The 17,875-nt window shown below is 47.1% G+C and overlaps 1 protein-coding gene across 1 annotated transcript; it reads right to left on the bottom strand.

Annotated features, from left to right (window-relative positions):
• Window positions 1-1,038: 1,038 nt before the first annotated feature.
• On the bottom strand, window positions 1,039-17,591 carry MRS2 (magnesium transporter MRS2). Its single transcript, XM_049764988.1, has 11 exons — window positions 17,410-17,591; window positions 14,468-14,541; window positions 12,632-12,668; window positions 12,033-12,145; window positions 10,451-10,624; window positions 7,805-7,935; window positions 7,530-7,646; window positions 5,511-5,663; window positions 4,654-4,771; window positions 2,571-2,681; window positions 1,039-1,403 (listed from the first exon to the last, which is right to left on the bottom strand). The coding sequence occupies exons 1-11, from the start codon at window positions 17,537-17,539 to the stop codon at window positions 1,293-1,295; spliced, it is 1,269 nt and encodes a 422-aa protein (XP_049620945.1). The 5' UTR covers window positions 17,540-17,591; the 3' UTR covers window positions 1,039-1,292.
• Window positions 17,592-17,875: the final 284 nt, after the last annotated feature.

The following is a 17,875-nucleotide window of genomic DNA, read 5'->3' as shown; positions in this document are numbered from 1 at the left end:
CACCGGCTATTTCCCTTCATTCTGACTATAAATGAGGTAGCAGAATATTTTTTTTATACTATTGTGCTAGAACATTCAAAAAAAAATTTTTTTAACTCAAGCTCATACTAAATGAAAACATCAAGAGGAAAAAAAAATATTCTCCAAATTCATTTTTGGCCTAGTTAAATCATAATTTGCTGTCTAGGCCTCCAATTTCTTGGTATCACAGTTAATATTTTTTTAATCTACTTTAATAACATCTGATCAAAATAGCAAAGTTGCATGAGGTGTGGCAAACTGCCTGGCGATTTCATAATTATTATCAAAGATGCTTTATTTAGAAAACATCCAAATGGTTGATAAAAACGGTACGACGACGTGAGAATCCCACCTTGCACCCCAACCAGCCTGCTCTTGGGGCTCAGTGCAGCCCCATGAGCCTCTGCCCTTCCCCTCCTCCCACTTCTCCTGTCCTGAGCACAGTGGTCCAGGATCTAGTTTGGAACCTAAATCTAACAACAACAAAAAGGCACCACAGCAACCCAGTTCCTCTCTGCAGACAGACACCCACCCCACTCACTCTAATCAGTAAGGCATTTTTCTCTTTTTGGGGGCTGATGAGAAATCAGGAATGACTCAGCTGCTATACACAGGAGCTGAAGGGAAAGGGTCCTGGAACGTTCTTTCAACTTTGCTTCCAATGGCCCTGATGACAGCTGAGGAAAGAAAAGGGAGGTTCTACAGGACTGAAGAAGGATGATCCCATCATTCACCTCAGAGTTAAGGGAGACGGGGGAAATACAAGGAATACAGCTCCCTCCATCAAGGGTCAAAGGGAACTTAAAGCACTAACTGCCAGTTCCCACTCCCCGTCGGGCAGGCTTTGCAGTGACCTGAGTTAGAAAATGCAAGTGATTCCCAGAAACAAGAGCCGAGAAGCCTCATCTCGAAAACTTTGGGCTCGTTAAGTTTCCAGGTTTTCGGCAGGAAATTGCACTTTTCTTTATATGCATAAATTATATAAAATCTATAAAACAAGGAATTCTTGTGGCACTCTCTCCATGCCTCACATCACATTTATAAAAAAAACGTTCATTACATTTGTACATTTGTAGGAAATAGATTCTTGGCTTTTTACAAAGGCAAGAACTTTGGAGTGAAATTCCATGACTGCCGTAATCTTTTTCTCAATAGACATTATAACTTAACTCATCATTCTTCATATCTCCCTCTATAAAAGAAAACCATAGGAGAACATCAAGCTTCTCTGCGAATACCCGGGAAGAACAAGAGTTTTCGCTAAGTTGTTCTCATCGGTTTGCCAGAACATTCCGGTGTGATCCCAGTCCGTCCGGTCGGAAGTTGTGCTTCAACTCCACCCGACGATCTGCCTGCAGGGGCCGCTTGGGCAAAGAGGCCATCTAGACGAAGCAGGGAAATTAATTTTAGTTTAAGTCTTTCCTAAAAGTCAAGAACTGGAGCTGGAGCAATAGCACAGTGCTAGGCATTTGTCTTACACACGGCTGACCCAGGACGGACCTCGGTTCAATCCCTGGCATCCCATAGGGTCTCCCAAGCCATGAGTGATTTCTGAGCGCAGAGCCAGGAGCAATCACTGAGCATCACTGGGTGTGGCCCAGAAACCAATTAAGAAATATAAATAAAAGTCAAGAACTAGCAAAACAAATAATGTATGAAATGACAGAAGGACTAATGGCCAAATATCAGTGTCCTAAGCAATCACTCTAGAGGTGTGGACTAAATGCCAGAATAATAATGAGGGAAATAAGCTTTTATCTTCCTTTGGGGGGTTTTTGAGACATTTTCATCGGTGTCCAGGGTTTACTCCTGGTGAGCTCAATGAACCATTTAGGTTACTGGGGATCAAAGCAGGTCGATAGCATACAAGGCAAACACCCTCCTGCTGTCCTATCACTCTAGCCTGATAAGTTTTTTTCCTTGACCAAACCATTATATCCCTTTTCTACATTTCAATTTCATTTCAATGACAAAGCCCGCATCATAGTTTTGTCTGTTTCTAGGCAGGAGTAAAAGTGTATAGTAAGTTGAGTATTTATCTTGCACAATTTGATCCTGGCATCCTGCGTGGTCCCGCAAACCCGCTAGGCATGATCCTGAGCACAGGGCCAGTAGTAAATCCTGAGCACTGCTGGGTGTAGCTCAAGAGGTGAGAAAAGAAGTTGTGCACAAAGGACATCTAACCACCTTGCAGGCACTCTTAGTTATCTACACATTGTTCAACTGTCCCATAAGCACCATGACTCAGTGATACTAAGTTGACAGGAAACAAAGGGAGGCTTAGAGAGATCAAATCTGGACCACACAGCCGGGGCACAAGGAATACAGGATGTCAATTTGACTCTGCATAGGGGTGTTGAAGGAACTCTGACACACACAAACACACACGAAATACAGGATGTCAATTTGACTCTTCATAGGGATGTCGAAGGGACTCTGACATACACACACACACACACACACACACACACACACACACACACACACACACACACACACACACTCCACCCCCCCACCCCACACCCCTCTCCCTCCCTCTTCCTTACCACAGGAGGCAGAGGTGCTTCCAGCTGGCGCCCGAGGAATGACAGCAAACGCCTCCAGATAAGGCCACTCCCCATGAACATAATCCCCGTGATCAGCCAGAACACGCGATGGTCCTGGAAGAGAACAAGGACACGGGACTTCTTTAAAGGGGCGAGGGGGGAGTTCAGGCTCTGGGTGCGAGAGCCTTCATCTTTTAGGAGATGTTGAGCTCTGTGAGCGAGATCTTGACAAATGACCAGGCCTGTTATCATGAATAGGCCCCATCTACATCCTGTCCCTGATGTGGTCAGTGTCGGGGATGGGCAGGCTGGAGACAGATGGGGGTTGGAGTGCTGGTCAGTGTGAGGATGGATGGGCCTGGGGGAATGGCTCCTGGGGCGGTTCCATCCCAGCCAGGATCCTCCTGCCGAGTGTGACTTGGGGTCCTACAGGCATATTTCAGTACCAAGAACACACGGTGCATCAGGTGCGCCCACAATTAAGTTTGTGTAGCCCACAGGCTTCTGCCTCTTACCTTCCCTGTACTGCAATAGAGCTTCCCCAGGCCAGATTCACTGCTCAGCCTGGTGGCAGCAACACTCAGGCCTGAGGCACCAGCTATGAACAGTCACCAACCCAATTCGATTCAAAGCTTGGCCAGGGACCAAACCTGGGTGAGCCTCGAGTTCAGCAAGGGCCCTACCTACTTTACCACTGATGCCCTTAATTTAAAAAAGGGATAATTTTTAAATCTGCTCGATGGAAACTGTAGGTCATCAGAGATCCTCTCTGAGCTATAATGAATAAACTCAGGTCTTACAAAAATTGTCTAGTGCATGGGAATACAAGAAAAACCATGTGTGGCTAGAATACTGCAGCAAGTGTGTGTGAACTGAAGAATTTTCCAGCCCACATGAAATATGCTTCCTGAAAGGGGCAGACTCCGAAGGCAGAGAAGTGTGAGGTCACTGGCATGCGTAACAAGGGGTGCGAGAGGGCGGGTACAAACAGTCATGTTACTCTGAGGTGGGAGAGAATTTGGGGGGGGCACGAACCCTGAGAGGGAATAAGTAACAGAGTAGGCAGGCAGTGGGGGGCGGATTAGATGGAGAAGTGGCAGCTCACTGGATGGTCCGGTGTGCCAAGGGGCTGCGAGTCTTATGTTAAGGTCATCTAAAGGCACTGAGTGGTTCTAGAAGACCAGAGCGCTGCCCCACGGCACACTTGCTGCTTGCAGATCAGAGATTCCCACACTTATTATCTAGTTCTTGGCCCTTGGGTGTTACTTATAAGTTTTTTTTTTTTTTTTGGTCTGTAATACAACCATTTTCAGAGTTGTAACATTTGTAAGAGCCCCCAAATTGCAATGCCAACTGCCAGGAAACACGGCCTGCCAAATTAAATTCAGACCAAGTTCAGGAAAAGTCTCGGAGCATGACACCACTTTGTCACATCTTCTTCACATGCAGTTCCAGTTTTGGGGAAACATTGATAGCCTTATCTTATTAGGGATACCTGTACCTGCACTAATGGAGTTACAGCACATATGAAACTTCATCAGGGGAGCAGGCAAGCTAAGACATATTCAAGTCGTTTTTAAAATCAGTTTACTTATTGATTTATTGATGGAATGGTTTTGGGGCCACATCTGGCGATGCTCAGGGGTTACTTCTGGCTCTGTGCTCAGAAAGCACTCCTGGCAAGCTTGGGGGGCCATATGGGATGCCAGAAATCGAACCGAATCTTTCCCGGGTTGGCTAAATGCAAGGCAAATGCCTAAGAATGTGCTATCTCTCTAAACCCATTTTTTTTTTAAATCTTAAAAGACTATGCCACTGAAAAGACTCATGCTACTGAAAAGCACGAGCTTTTGGGTTTTTACAGTGGGATGTTTGCCTTGCACGCCAACAAAACAGATCTGACCTTGGGCATCCCATACGGTCCCCCAAGCATTGTGAGGTACAACTCCAGAGTACAGAGTCAGGAATAACCTTGAGGATGCTTGGGTGTGGCCCAATCCTGTTCACCCCTCCCTGCTAAAAAGAAACACTGATCTTCCAAATCTTAGTGAATGCCCCAGAGAGGCCCAAATTGGGACCTTCTTACCTCTTCAAGAGACGACTGCAGATTCATCCCAAAAGCGACTCCCATTAGTCCGAAGAGTGAAAGCGAGAAGGTGCCCATGGTCAGCTGCAGGTTCAGCCTCATCATCACGTTTCGGTGGCTGCAGAGAAGAGCAAGATACCAATGACCACACTAGCATGTGTGTGGCTGTGTGTGCCTGCATGATGGTGGTGTCAGGCGGTGCCCTAAGGGTTGTACTGGGGTCTGACACTAACAGTTTGATTCCAGCATTCAGAAGGTCAGCTTTGATTCCGTAGTGAAAACGAGGGTGTGACGAATGAGTGTGTGACAGATATGTGTGTGACGGATGTGTGTGTGATGGTGTGTGTGAGATGGTGTGGGAAGTGGTCCCATTCTGGGGTCTGGGACACTCCAGAGATGCTCACTGAACAGACTGGGCCATCCAAAGCTAGGGCCTGAGCATGTGATGCTGCCCATGCTCTGTGGTGCTGGGGACCACCAGGGCCAGTGCCGAGGGGGGCATGGCCAGCTGGGTTCCACCTCGACCACAGTTTATGGCAAGCTTGTTTTCCTACTGGTGGAGTGACCTCCTCATCACCCCAACACTTCCTTACAGTCAATTTTTTTTTCCCTTGGTTTTTGGGTCACACCGGCAGCGCTTAGGTTACTCCTGGCTCTAGGCTAAGAAGTCCCTGCAGCCCCCTCTCCCCCCCCCCCCCTCGGGGCAGGCTCAGGGGACCATATGGGATGCTGGGGATTCGAACCACCGGCCTTCTTCATGCAAGGCAAATACCGTATCTCTATGCTATCTCTCCAGCCTCCCCTTACAGTCATTTCTTCGCCAAGAAAATCACCCCCATTTGCCACCACCCTGTCACCTGTCCAGGTTGATGAAGATGATACTCTGGGAGTCATCGATGAGTGCCCGGAGCTCCCTGGCGGCGTTGGACAGATCCTCCGCCAGCCGGTAGTAGTTCTCCAGCAGCAGCTCCATCTCCTCGGCATGGTCGATCCCGGCGCTGCTCTTCTCGCTGCAGTGACAGCGTCAGAATGACCACAAGGGCCGGCAGAGCTCAAAGGGGCAAGTGCGGGCTTTGCTTGTCGGAGGCCTGGCTATGACCCCCAGTATGACATGGTTTCCTGAGCACCACTGGGAGTGACCCCTGAGCAGAGGCAGCAGCCAGTGTCAAATGTGAGGATCCCCCCAAACAAAAGTAACATGCCCCTAATATGTATCCCTTCTCTTTGGTATCACCATTGTACTCAACTAGCGGATACTATTTATTTAGCAAACTGGTTTACTAGGCAAAACAAAAAATATATATGACAAAGGTATTTGTATGTAGATTTCTGGTACTGTCTACCAAGAAGAACAACGGAATTTTTTTTTTTGGGTTTGGGGTCATACTTGGAAGTGCTCAGAAATCGCTCCTGGCAGGCTTGGGGGACCATATGGGATGCTGGGAATTGAACTCGAGTCTGTCTCAGGTCAGCCATGTGCAAGGCAAATGCTCTACTGCTGTGTTATTGCTCCAGCCCCAACAATGGAATTTTTTTTTTTTTTTTTTTTTTGGGTCACATCCGGCAGCGCTCAGGGATTACTCCTGGCTCTACGATCAGAAATCGCCCCTGGGGCCCGGAGAGATGGCACAGTGGCGTTTGCCTTGCAAGCAGCCGATCCAGGACCAAAGGTGGTTGGTTCGAATCCCGGTGTCCCATATGGTCCCCCGTGCCTGCCAGGAGCTATTTCTGAGCAGACAGCCAGGAGTAACCCCTGAGCATTGCCGGCTGTGCCCCCCCCCCCAAAAAAAAAAGAAATCGTCCCTGGCAGGCACAGGAGACCATATGGGATGCTGGGATTAAAACCACCATCCTTCTGTATGGAAGGCAAACGCCTTACCTCCATGTTATCTCGCCAGCCCAACAATGGAATATTTTGAATAAACTTTGGCCTCAAGTGCCTGTAAAAGTGAATGTTGATTGTGAGTGCTCAGGGCTATTTCTGGTTTTGTGTTGGGGAGCAAAAAGTGCTCAGCCTGTGGTCCTCTCTTTACCTTCAAATGTCTCAACTCTTAAGAAAAATTTCTGGGGCCGGGAAGGTGGCGCTGGAGATAAGGTGTCTGCCTTGTAAGCGCTACCAAGGAACGGACCGTGGTTCGATCCCCCGGCGTCCCATATGGTCCCCCCAAGCCAGGGGCGATTTCTGAGCACATAGCCAGGAGTAACCCCTGAGCGTCAAACGGGTGTGGCCCAAAAACAAAAAAAAACAAAAAAAAACAAAAAAAAAAAAAAAAAGAAAAATTTCTAAGATGAACATTTATTGTTGTTGTTGCTGCTGCTGTTGCTTTGGGGCCATCCCCATGGGTACTCAGGGGTTACTCCTGGCTTTGTGCTTAGGAATATCTGATGAGGCTTGGGAAACCATTTGGAATACCGGGGATTGAACCTAGGTCAGCCACATGCAAGGCAAGAGCCCTCTCCACTGTCCTATTTTTCAGGCCTAAGATGATCATTTCAACGTTGGCCCAAACTTCTAGACCATATGGTCACCTCATTTTTATTTCCCGTCATGTCTTTTCCTTATGCTTGAGAATTCCCTCCCTGTGCTCCCCTCATTACCGCCTACCTCCCACTCCAAAGCCCATTGGCAAATATCTGCCTCGATGCAAGACAATTTGGCCTTGGTTTCTGCCAGGACAGATAATGAATGCTATACTGATGAGACCATTTATCAAGACCTCTTTCTCTCCTCATCAGGATGAATTACACACAACATGAAGTGGGGAAGGAAATTGAACCCGCCAGAAATGTAAAATGCCTCTCTTTTTATGAGAGAAAAATGTGGTTATCTCCAGGAGAAATGACCCTGGGGGAAGAAGGATGCGTCATCCACTCACAAGACTCGTGGGTCGCTCCACTTGGTCAGACACAGCTCTTCCAGCATCTCTTCCTCATCTAAGATCTCCAGAATGGATTCTTTGAAGATTTTGATATCTGTTTCTAACTCCGAGAGGCTGTGGGAAGCATTGAGAAAGACATGATTAGTCACACACACATCAAAACCATTTGACTGTAAGAACAGTGTCTGATCAATGATGACTTGTGAAAACGGTTATTTCTGATGGGAAAGTGCATGCTCAGGATCCGTCCCAACATGCCTTCTTGCACCTACCTCTTGCCATTCTGCAGTAAGATGTGCAGTTTGCTTCTGTCTACAGAGGAGTGTTTGGGGTCCACCAGGGCTTCCAGCGTCTCCAGGATCAGAGGCTGTAGAGTGCTAAGTTTTCCCTGAAGCGTGTTGATCTAGGGAATAACATGACCATTCATAAGAATCCCAAAACAAAACAAAACAAAACCTTTTAGCATCCTCAGAGGCTCACTGTGAATCCCCCACTTAAAGACAGAAACCCATAAGAGCTCCGAGGCGGGTGTCACTTCAGAACAGGTGCTGCTGGAGGACCTGTTCCTGATGGACCCAAACAAGAGCCTCTGGGGTCACCGTAACCAATCGTCTATAATGTGCCATGGTTCTTGCACTTCCAGGCTTGAAAGGAAACTAACTGGGCCCGGAGAGATAGCACAGCGTCGTTTGCCTTGCAAGCAGCCGATCCAGGACCAAAGGTGGTTGGTTCGAATCCCGGTGTCCCATATGGTCCCCCGTGCCTGCCAGGAGCTATTTCTGAGCAGACAGCCAGGAGTAACCCCTGAGCACCGCCGGGTGTGGCCCAAAACTCTCCTAGGAGTGGGCCCCGAAAAACCCTTATCATTCAAGTGACGAAGATTATCAAATGAGAGACATGATCTTTTTAGTTTTCCAGTAACTATAAAGAAAGTTATACTTATGTCAAAAAATAGTTGATTTCGTGTAAGAAAAAACAACAACACAAAAACCAGGGCCGGAGCAGTAGTGCAGCAGTAGGGCATTTGCCCTGCATGCAACTGACCCAGGGTGGACCTTGGTTCGATCCCCAGCATCCCATATGGTCCCCCAAGCCAGGAGCAATTTCTTTCTTCTCTTTTTTTTGGGTTTGTTTTTGGGCCATATCCGGCAGCACTCTGGGGTTATTTCTGGTTCTATGCTCAGAAATTGTTCCTGGCAGGCTCAGGGACCATATGGGATGCTGGGATTTGAACCAATGTCCTTCTGCATACAAGACAAATCCCTAACTCCATGCTATCTTTCCGGGCCTATCTTATTCTTTTTGTTTGTCTGTTTGTTTTTTGGGTAATTTGTTTTGTTTTGGGGTCATACCTGGCAGCACTCAGGGGTTACTCCTGGGATACTGAATTCGAACCACCATCCTTCTGCATGCAAGGCAAATGCCTTACCTCCATGCTATCTCTCTGGCCCTCCAAGCCAAGAGCAATTTCTGAGTGCATAGTCAGGTAACCCCTGAGCGTCACCGTTGTAGCCCAAAAAAGCAACTAACCAACCAAACAAAAACCCAACACAAAAACCAACTGACCAATGTAATACCTTAATTAAAACAACAAAAACAAAACAACTTAGGACATTGTTGAGAAAGGTTCAGCCTCATCTGAGCCCTCAGCTTAGCTGCCGGAGGGTCTTATACAAATACAATTATGAGGCAGCCTGGAGACTGAGCCATCTGCAGGTCTGCACTGAAACTGAGACTCCAGTTGCCACAATATGGAAAAGCTTCTAGATAGGCTGGTAAAGAACATTCTGGACATCAGCCAGCAAAAATGAGTTAAGAGATAAAAGTCCAGTCTGAGCTCCTGAGAGCTTCTCCCGCCTGTGCAACTGGTTCCTGACAGTCCACGACTTGTGAGGTCAAGCACGGAGCAGCGGGATGGCTTCCTCTATGAGTGCCAGACAGGAAAGGGAGAGGGGTTCGGGGTTCACCTGCCAGCTCCTTCCTCTCTCCTTTTCTCCTCCCACCCACTCATCTATACACTCTCTGCCTGGGGAGTCCAATCCTGACTGACTCCCAGGACCAAGAGAAAATAACGAACTCTTTGGAGCGCTGGAGAAGCCAGGGCCGTTCTTGCTCAGGGCCTCAGACACTCATGAATTTGACAGAATTGGAGAATTCCCATGTTACATGCGGTCTCACACTGAGCAGCATTTAGCTGTCTCAAAGGACCATGTGCACGAAAGTAAAACGAAAAAACCAGAAAGATGTATTTTATTTCTAACACATGTCAGCAGTTTACCTACACCTATTTACACAATTTAATTTATAAATAGCTATGGTAAACACTTAAGACTTTTGTTTATTCTTGTTTTGGAGCCACACCCAGCAGCGTTCAGAGATCATTCTCGGCTTTTCACTCAGGAATCACTTCTAGAGGTGCTTAGGGGAACCAAATGGGGTGCCAGGGATTGAACCTGGGTCGGGTGTGTGCTAGGCAAGCTGTGCTATGGCTCTGGCCCCACACTTAAGGTGTTTTGGGAAATGTTCATCGGCATCATATTTAGGCTATTATATTTTGAATAACCAGTCCCAAACATTGAAGACGTGTACAAAGAAAAAACATTATGAAAAGTGCTTCCTTGGAGTCTCCATCTGCTGAATAGAGTGACCTCAGATTGATCTGATTTGACTTTTAAAGGTTTAATACTTAAGAAGCAAAAGCAATAGCACAGTGGAAGGGCATTTGCCTTGCATGTGGCTAACCTGGGACGGACCTAGGTTGGATCCTTGGCAGCCCATATGGTCCCGAGCCTGCCAGGATCAATTTCTGAGTACAGAGTCAGGAGTAACCCCTGAGCGCCACTGAGTGTGGACCCACCCCCTTCCCCCAAAAAAGAAAAAAGCAGAAGGCATTCAAGAAGCTAAAGACAGAGGCTCACCCGGTACTGTAGGAGTGCTTCAATGGCTCTGAACTCGAAAGGCAGAGGGTATGTGACGAGCTGGCCCTCCCCCGCCAACTGTGAGGGCAGCTCTCGGAACAGCCACTGCTCCAAATTCAAATGCCGATAATCTAACACCAGGAGGCACTCTGGAGTGATCACAGCTTTCAAGTACTATAAAACACAGATGGTTTATCAGTGCACAGAGATACATGCATCTACTGCAGAGCTGCAGGGAGAAACAAACCCTGGTAATATGGTTCCAGGCTCTTGAATTTCTCCTATACCAAATCATTGTGTTTTTTTTTTTTTTGGGTCACACCCGGCAGCGCTCAGGGGTTACTCCTGGCTATATGGCAGGCTTGGGGACCATATGGGATGCCAGGATTCGAACCACCGTCCTTCTGCATGCAAGGCAAACACCCTACCTCCATGCTATCTCTCCAGGCCCCCCGAATCATTGTTTTTCAAAGACAAAGACTTCAGTAAATGAAGTTTAAAATCTACCTAAGCCTGGGAACTTTTTGCTCCTTCTCACAGCATGAGAAATTGAAGACTGACCTCTTAAGATTCCCAGGGTCCCAGGGTGAGGACCAGAGATATAGTACAAGGGTTAAGGCACTTGTCTTGCACGTGGCCAGTCCGGGTTTGGTCCCTGCATGGTTTACAGTCCCGCAAGTACCACCACAGGTGATGTCAGAGTATGGAGGAAGGAGTAAGCCCTAAGCACTGACAGGCAGAGTCCCAATACCCATCTCACCCCCAAGATAATAGAGATGGTTCAAACAGCTGGAGCATGTGCCTGGTGCCCCAGGACCCTGGGCTTTATCCTTTATCCCTTTCCTGGGATAAAGAAAGTCCTTGCAAGTTCTCAAATAAAATTTCAGAAAATATTCATTCTAGCCATCATCAGTTTGCCTCAAATGGGAAAGGTTTCTTTCTTTCTTTTTTTTTTTTTTTTATAAAGCATCACCAACATATTATTAAACCAATTTGAGATGATGAGGCTAAAAATAGCCCAGTGCTACTTAATAACACCAGGAAGTGACACATCTTAAAGACAGGCTTCTGGGCCCGGAGAGATAGCATAGCAGTAAGGCGTTTGCCTTAGACGCAGAAGGATGGTGGTTCGAATCCCGGCATCCCATATGGTCCCCCGAGCCTGCCAGGAGCGATTTCTGAGCGTAGAGCCAGGAGGAACCCCTGAGCGCTGCTGGGTGTGACCCCCCCCCCAAAAAAAAAAAAAGACAGGCTTCTTTTAACCTTATTATTTTGAGCGCTGGGGTTTGAACTTGAAGCTTTCCCCCTACTTTAAGGCAAGTGCTGTACCCTGGAACTACACTTCAGCCCCAGCGTCCCATCCTTTCTGAGGCCAGTAACAGGGTGGCATAAACAGAAAATGGCCCCACAGTTCAGCACATGCTTAGTGTACCTGAGGCCCTGGGACTGTTCCTGGAGCAACTGAAGGACTGACCTGGTGCCAGGAGTAGCTACTGAGCACTGCCAGGCCATCTAACTTAGACGCTCCCCAGAGCAGCCAGACTGCAGCCAGAAATGTAGCTACCAATAAATAAAATGTTACCTCCATTCTCATAATAATCCTATTGTTTCTTGTTGTGATGCTCATTAAGTGCTGAAATCTCAAGTCTCTGGCTTGAAGTCCTAGTTCTTGATATAAATCTGTTTTCTTCCTTTCTAGAAAGAAACAATTACAATTAAACAGGTGGGCTAAAGCACTAAGGAACTTGTATTTTTTTTTTTAATTTTTGTTTTTGTTTTTGGGTCACTCCCAGCAGCACTCAGGCGTTATTCCTGGCTCTACGCTCAGAAATCACTCCTGGCAGGCTTCGGGGACCATATGGGATGCCAGGATTCGAACCACCATCCTTCAGCGTCTAAGGCAAATGCCCAACCGCTGTGCTCTCTCTCCTGCCCCTGAACTTGTATTTTGGGGGGTGGGGTGGGGGAGAGCGAGGCTGGAGAAATACGACAGCGAATACGTATTTGCACTGGATGTGATTGACTTGGATCACTGAGACCCCATATTGTCTTTCTGTGTACCCAAACATGCAAAGCCTGTTCTACACAGAAACCACCAAACACCATTGTTTCTTCATTTCCGTCAGCCACTCACTCAGCATGCAGGGAGAACTGATGTGGAGAAAAATGAAAGATACTCACCAAAAGAAGTAACATTTCCCCCTTCGTCAAATTTTGTCTGAAAGGCAAAAAAAACAAAATGTTAACGGCCTCCAAAGTGGCATACTGTTTACGGCATTAGAATAAAGGTCTGTATTAGGGTGGGTTATGTTTGTTGATTTAAAACAATAACTTTTTGGGCCCAGAGTAATTGCACAGTGGTAGGACATTTGCCTTGTATATGGCTACCCAGAATGGACCGGTGTCCCAAATGGCTCCCCAAGCCAGGAGCCGTATGATTTTTTTTTTTTTTTTGGTTTTCTTTTGGGCCACACCCATTTGATGCTCAGGGGTTACTACTGGCTAAGCACTCAGAAATTGGCCCTGGCTTGGGGGGGGGGGGGGACCATAAGGGATGCCGCTTGCAAGGCAGACACCTTACCTCTAGCACCACCTCTCCGGCCCCAACCAGGAGCGATTTCTAAGCACATAGCAAGGAGTAATCCCTGAGTGCCACCAGGTGTGATCCAAAAACAAAATAAAAAAAAGTAAAACAACAACTTTTTAAGAGTTTTAAAAAAAATAATCCCTTTCCCCTGGCTGGGCCAAACTGAGCTCATGTTAGGAAAAAAATGAAGTCATGAAATTTTCTTATACATGGAAGGATGTGGAGATTATGTTGAGTGAAATGAGTCCGAAGGAAAGGGACAGACATAAAATGACTGTACTCATTTGTGAGATATAAACAAAAGTAAAAGTATGGTAATAATATCCAGAGACAAAGAGACCAGGTCAGGAGGATTGGTCCATGGGAGGGAGCTTGCTACAGTGAATGGGGAAGTGCAGTGAGGGCTGAGAAGGAAGTACTAGGACAATGGCAGTTGGGAATGATCGCTACGGACAAGAACTGGATGCTGAAAGGAGGGAAAGTGATATGCAGGATAACTCTTCAGTAATAGTATTGCAAACCACAGTGTCCAAAAGAGGGGGGGAGAGGGGATAGGAGGGGAGAAGAAATAAAGAAAAGACAAAGTCTGCCAAAGATCAAGGTGAGTATATAACAAACAGCTTAAAACATTCTAGGGCAATTTGCAGCAAGACTAGCGTCCCCCTACAGTGATCTCATACACAAAAGCACATCTGCAGAGGACTGAAAATAATCACTTCACAGGACAAATTTTAGAGAACACCCCAGGAATATTTTATAGAATGTTTTTTTACTGCTCATGTTACATACAGTTCTTAGTAGACTCTCCTCCACATTATACAGGATACATTGATTTTTTTTTTATTTTGGTAGCAGTACTGATTGGAATCACTTCTGATTCTCTCAAAGTTTCTAACTGAAACAATGAGATGAAGGCGGGAGAGAGCTCAGTGCACTGCCGTGCGTGCTTAGAAAGCCTGGGTTCGAGTTCCAGCACTGATCTATTTTTTTTTGTTGTTTTTTGGGCCACACCCGTTTGATGCTCAGGAGTTAATCCTGGCTATGCGCTCAGAAATCGCTCCTGGCTTGGGGGGACCATAGGGACGCCGGGGGATCGAACCACTGTCCATCCTACGCTAGTGCTTGCAAGGCAGACATCTTACCTCTAGCGCCACCTTCCCGGCCCCCCAGCACTGATCTTAAGTGCCAAGCAAGGAGGAGCTCCTAACATGGCTGGCCAGGTATGGACCCAGGACAAATAAAAAACAGCACTTAAACTATGATTTTTAGGAGTCTTAGTATGTGAGTATGAGTGTGTGTGGAGAAGGCTTGTTAGTCTGATTCATTATGAAACAACAAAAAAAAAATCAAGTAACATCAGTCATTGGTGCTACCCAGTTAATGTAGCAGATGCGCTATTGTTTATAAAGACACCAATATGACACACTTACCACAGCAAACACCGGGGACACGCTGGCCAAAGTGGCCTGAGAGACATCCGCAGATCTATACCGGCATATTTCACCTGAGGAATGAATTTAGACAATTATGTACAAATCAGTTTAGTGGAAAGGGACAAGGCAACTCTCTTAGCATGTAGAGGTCACTCAGCTGTTTTATTAGTTTTGAAATTTCTTCCTAGAGAAAATAAAAAGCAACTGCTTTTAATTTTGGGAGGAAGGCATACCCACTGCTGCTCAGGACACTCTCGGTATTGCTTCGGGAGCCTGCGATGCCAGGGATGGATGGAACCAGACCTTCCTCATGCAAAACATGTGCCCCAGCACTTGGAACCAGCTCTCTGGTCCTACCAAGTAAAACTTCTATTTTTAATATTCAAAGATGATTGTCAAATTTGGCAGGAAATAATTTTTTAAAAAGTGAGGTTTTTGAGGCTGGAGTAATAGCACAGAGGTAGGGTGTAACCTTGCATGCAGGTTCGATCCCCTGCATCCCATATGGTCTCTTGAGCCTGCCAGGACTGATTTCTGAGCACAGAGCCAGAATAACCTCTGAATACAAAAACCAAAAAAGAAAAGAAAAAAAAAAGTGAGGTCTTAGGTGAGGTAGAAGAATAAGTTAAAGACTCCTGCCACCATTTTTCTTTTCAATTTTGCTATTTCAGATTTATTTATTTTTTGGTTTTGGGGCCACACCCGGTGGTGCTCAGGGGTTACTCCTGTCTGCTCAGAAATAGCTCCTTGTAGGCATGGGGGACCATTGGCTGCTTGCAAGGCAAACACCGCTGTGCTATCTCTCTGGGCCCCTATTTCAGATTTAGAACAAATGCACAACACAACATTCTTTAAGGGAAATGAACACTTTTTTTCCGGCATAATTTTAAAAGGCTCTTCAGGGGCTGGAGCAATAGTAGGGCAGGTAGGCCGCTTGCCTTACAAGCAGCCCAGCACCACATAGGTCCCCTGGGCCAGTCAGGACTGATCCCAGATCACACAGTCAGGAGTAAGCCCTGAGGGTTGCTGGGTGTGGCTCCCAAACAAAAAAAAACAATAAAGCACAAAAGAAAGCTCTTCATGTAAATGATACTGCTAGCACAATTAAGAAAATGTCAACTACCAATCGTCTATCAAGCATTCTAGGATCAGCATTATCTGGATAACTTAAAAATAGAGAAACTGGGACCAGAGTGATAGCATAGCCATAGAGCGTTTGCCTTGCACAGGGCTGACCCAGGACAGATCTGGCTTTGATCCTCAGTGTCCCATATGATCTCCCAAGGCAGGAGAGATTTCTGAGTGAATAGCAGGAGTATCCCCTGAGCATCACCAGGTGTGCCCCCCCCCCCATATATATATATATATATATATATATATATATATATATATATATATGAAGAAACTACAGATATTACTTTTCTATTTTTAACTTTCTTTTTCCTTTTCATTTTTGGGCCACACCTGGAGATGCTCATGGTTTATTCCTGGCTCTGTGCTCAGGAATTACTCTGGATGATTCTTGGGGGATCCTTGGACCACCAAGGACCAAGCCTGGGCTGGCAATGAGCAAGGTCAGAAAGAACCCTATGGGGGGCCGGCCAGAGAGATAGCATGAAAGTAGGGCATTTGCCTTGCATGCAGAAGGATGATGGTTTGAATTCCGGCATCCCATATGGTCCTCCGAGCCAGCCAGGAGTGATTTCTGAGCGTAGTGCCAGGAGTAACCCCTGAGCACTGCCGGGTATGACCCAAAAACCAAAAAAAAAAAAAAAATGACCCTACGGCTGTACACCAATTTGCCTTTTGTATTAACTTTCTTTCTAGATACATTTTATCTGACCCACTATATTTTAAACAACTCATTAAACTGGAATGTAGAGCACAGTGCGCTGGAACAAAGCTGTATCCCTTACTGGGGTTGACAAGACCTTTAAAGAAGTTTAAGCAAATACGTTTCACTCACGATGGACATAAGACAAATGCTCAAAATACAGTATGACTGTCTAACAACGCAGCAAGGGGGATAACACAGGCAGGGGTAAAAACATCACAGTTACTGTCTGATCTAAATGAAACCCCCCCTCATCCCTCATTGCACAGATATGTAAATCTGTTGTCATTTCTGATATGATCCCTTGGGGGTGGTGGTGGGTGGGATTCTATTAGCATTTGAAGTTGGGTTTCCCTTTCCAGAATAATAATAAAAAAAAAGAAACCAAACTGGAAATATCAATGACTTAAAAGTAAAAAAATAAAAAAGCAGAGCCAAAGGCTGGAGAGATAGCATAGAGGTAGGGTGTTTGCCTGGCATGCAGGACAGTGGTTCAAATCCCGGCATCCCATATAGTCCCTTCTTGAGCCTGCCAGGAGCGATTTCTGAGCATAGAGCCAGGAGGAACCCCTGAGCGCAGCTGGGTGTGACCCAAAAATAAAAACAAACAAACAAACAAAAAAAATCAAAACCACGAAAAAATAGCATTTACCAACCAACCAGCCACCATCAAAGAGAGCTACCAGGAGGGAAGATTTGTGTATTCTTGAATTCTCCAGGTGATTGTCCTGAACCAGGGTAAAAAAAAAAAAAAAAAAAAAGGAAGCTGGTGCTGAGTGGACAAGAGAAGAGACTTGGGAGGAACCTTAGTGACTTGGGGACAGCCCAGGCGGGACCTTTTGGGCTTGCAAAGATCTCTGAGCCTTGGTGCTGCAGCTAAGCCACCATTCTGCAGGTCACAAAATGCAAATCCCAACTATTCCCCTTTTTGCCCCTGGTGTCCCTTGGGTCCCCGCAGGCCTTGGCAGCACCATCAGCTGCTGCTGGGGAGTTAACTTTTTCGGGTTCCACCTCCTAGACCTGTCCCGGGGCAGCAGGGCACAAGCAGAGACCCGGGCAGGTGAGTCCCAGGGTCTGCAAACTCCAGGGCCTGGGAGGTGCATACCTGCCACCCGGTGGCTGCTAGGCCGGGGGCCACAGGCGACCAGGGGACGAGCCCCGGAGTGCAGGGAGAGGGCGAAGAGGGTGCGCACGGTGCGGGGCAAGGGTCGGCCGAGGCTCCGCAGACGCTCCATGGGCGCAGGGGCGAGGACCAGGCCGGAGCATGCACCCAGGGAGTCATGCCGGACGGTGGCAGGCGACCCAGGTGCGACCTCGCCCCGTAGTGCGCAGGCGCGACGGCGCCCGCGCCTGCGCAGTGCAGTCCGCGCAAGCGCAGACGGGCTTCCCGGGACTTTTTAGGTCTTAGGCTAGCGCGACTTTGCGACCCCCTGCGGTGCTTGCAAGCTAGTGCGGGTGCGAATGGGGCGCGCTCACCTGCTCTTCCCGGTGCATGCACCGCACACTGAGATTTGGCTCTTTGCAACTTTAGAATGGACGGGTCGGAGTTAAAGGGACTTCTTTGGGGAATA

The sequence above is a fragment of the Suncus etruscus genome, chromosome 18 (genome assembly GCF_024139225.1).
Source record: "Suncus etruscus isolate mSunEtr1 chromosome 18, mSunEtr1.pri.cur, whole genome shotgun sequence".
In the NCBI taxonomy this organism is placed as follows: domain Eukaryota; kingdom Metazoa; phylum Chordata; class Mammalia; order Eulipotyphla; family Soricidae; genus Suncus; species Suncus etruscus.
Note: the sequence above shows the minus strand (reverse complement) of the source record. Positions and strands in the feature narration are given on the sequence as shown.

What these genes read in the sequence shown, in the direction of transcription:
- MRS2 (XM_049764988.1), bottom strand. Translation starts at nt 17,539, where the DNA reads ATGGAGCGTCTGCGGAGCCTCGGCCGACCCTTGCCCCGCACCGTGCGC. An exon ending in TGTCCCCGGTGTTTGCTGTG is followed by an intron (nt 12,669 to 14,467) that starts GTAAGTGTGTCA and finishes TTTGCCTTTCAG; the next exon opens with ACAAAATTTGACGAAGGGGG. An exon ending in TGCAGTCGTCTCTTGAAGAG is followed by an intron (nt 2,682 to 4,653) that starts GTAAGAAGGTCC and finishes GTTCTCTTCCAG; the next exon opens with GACCATCGCGTGTTCTGGCT.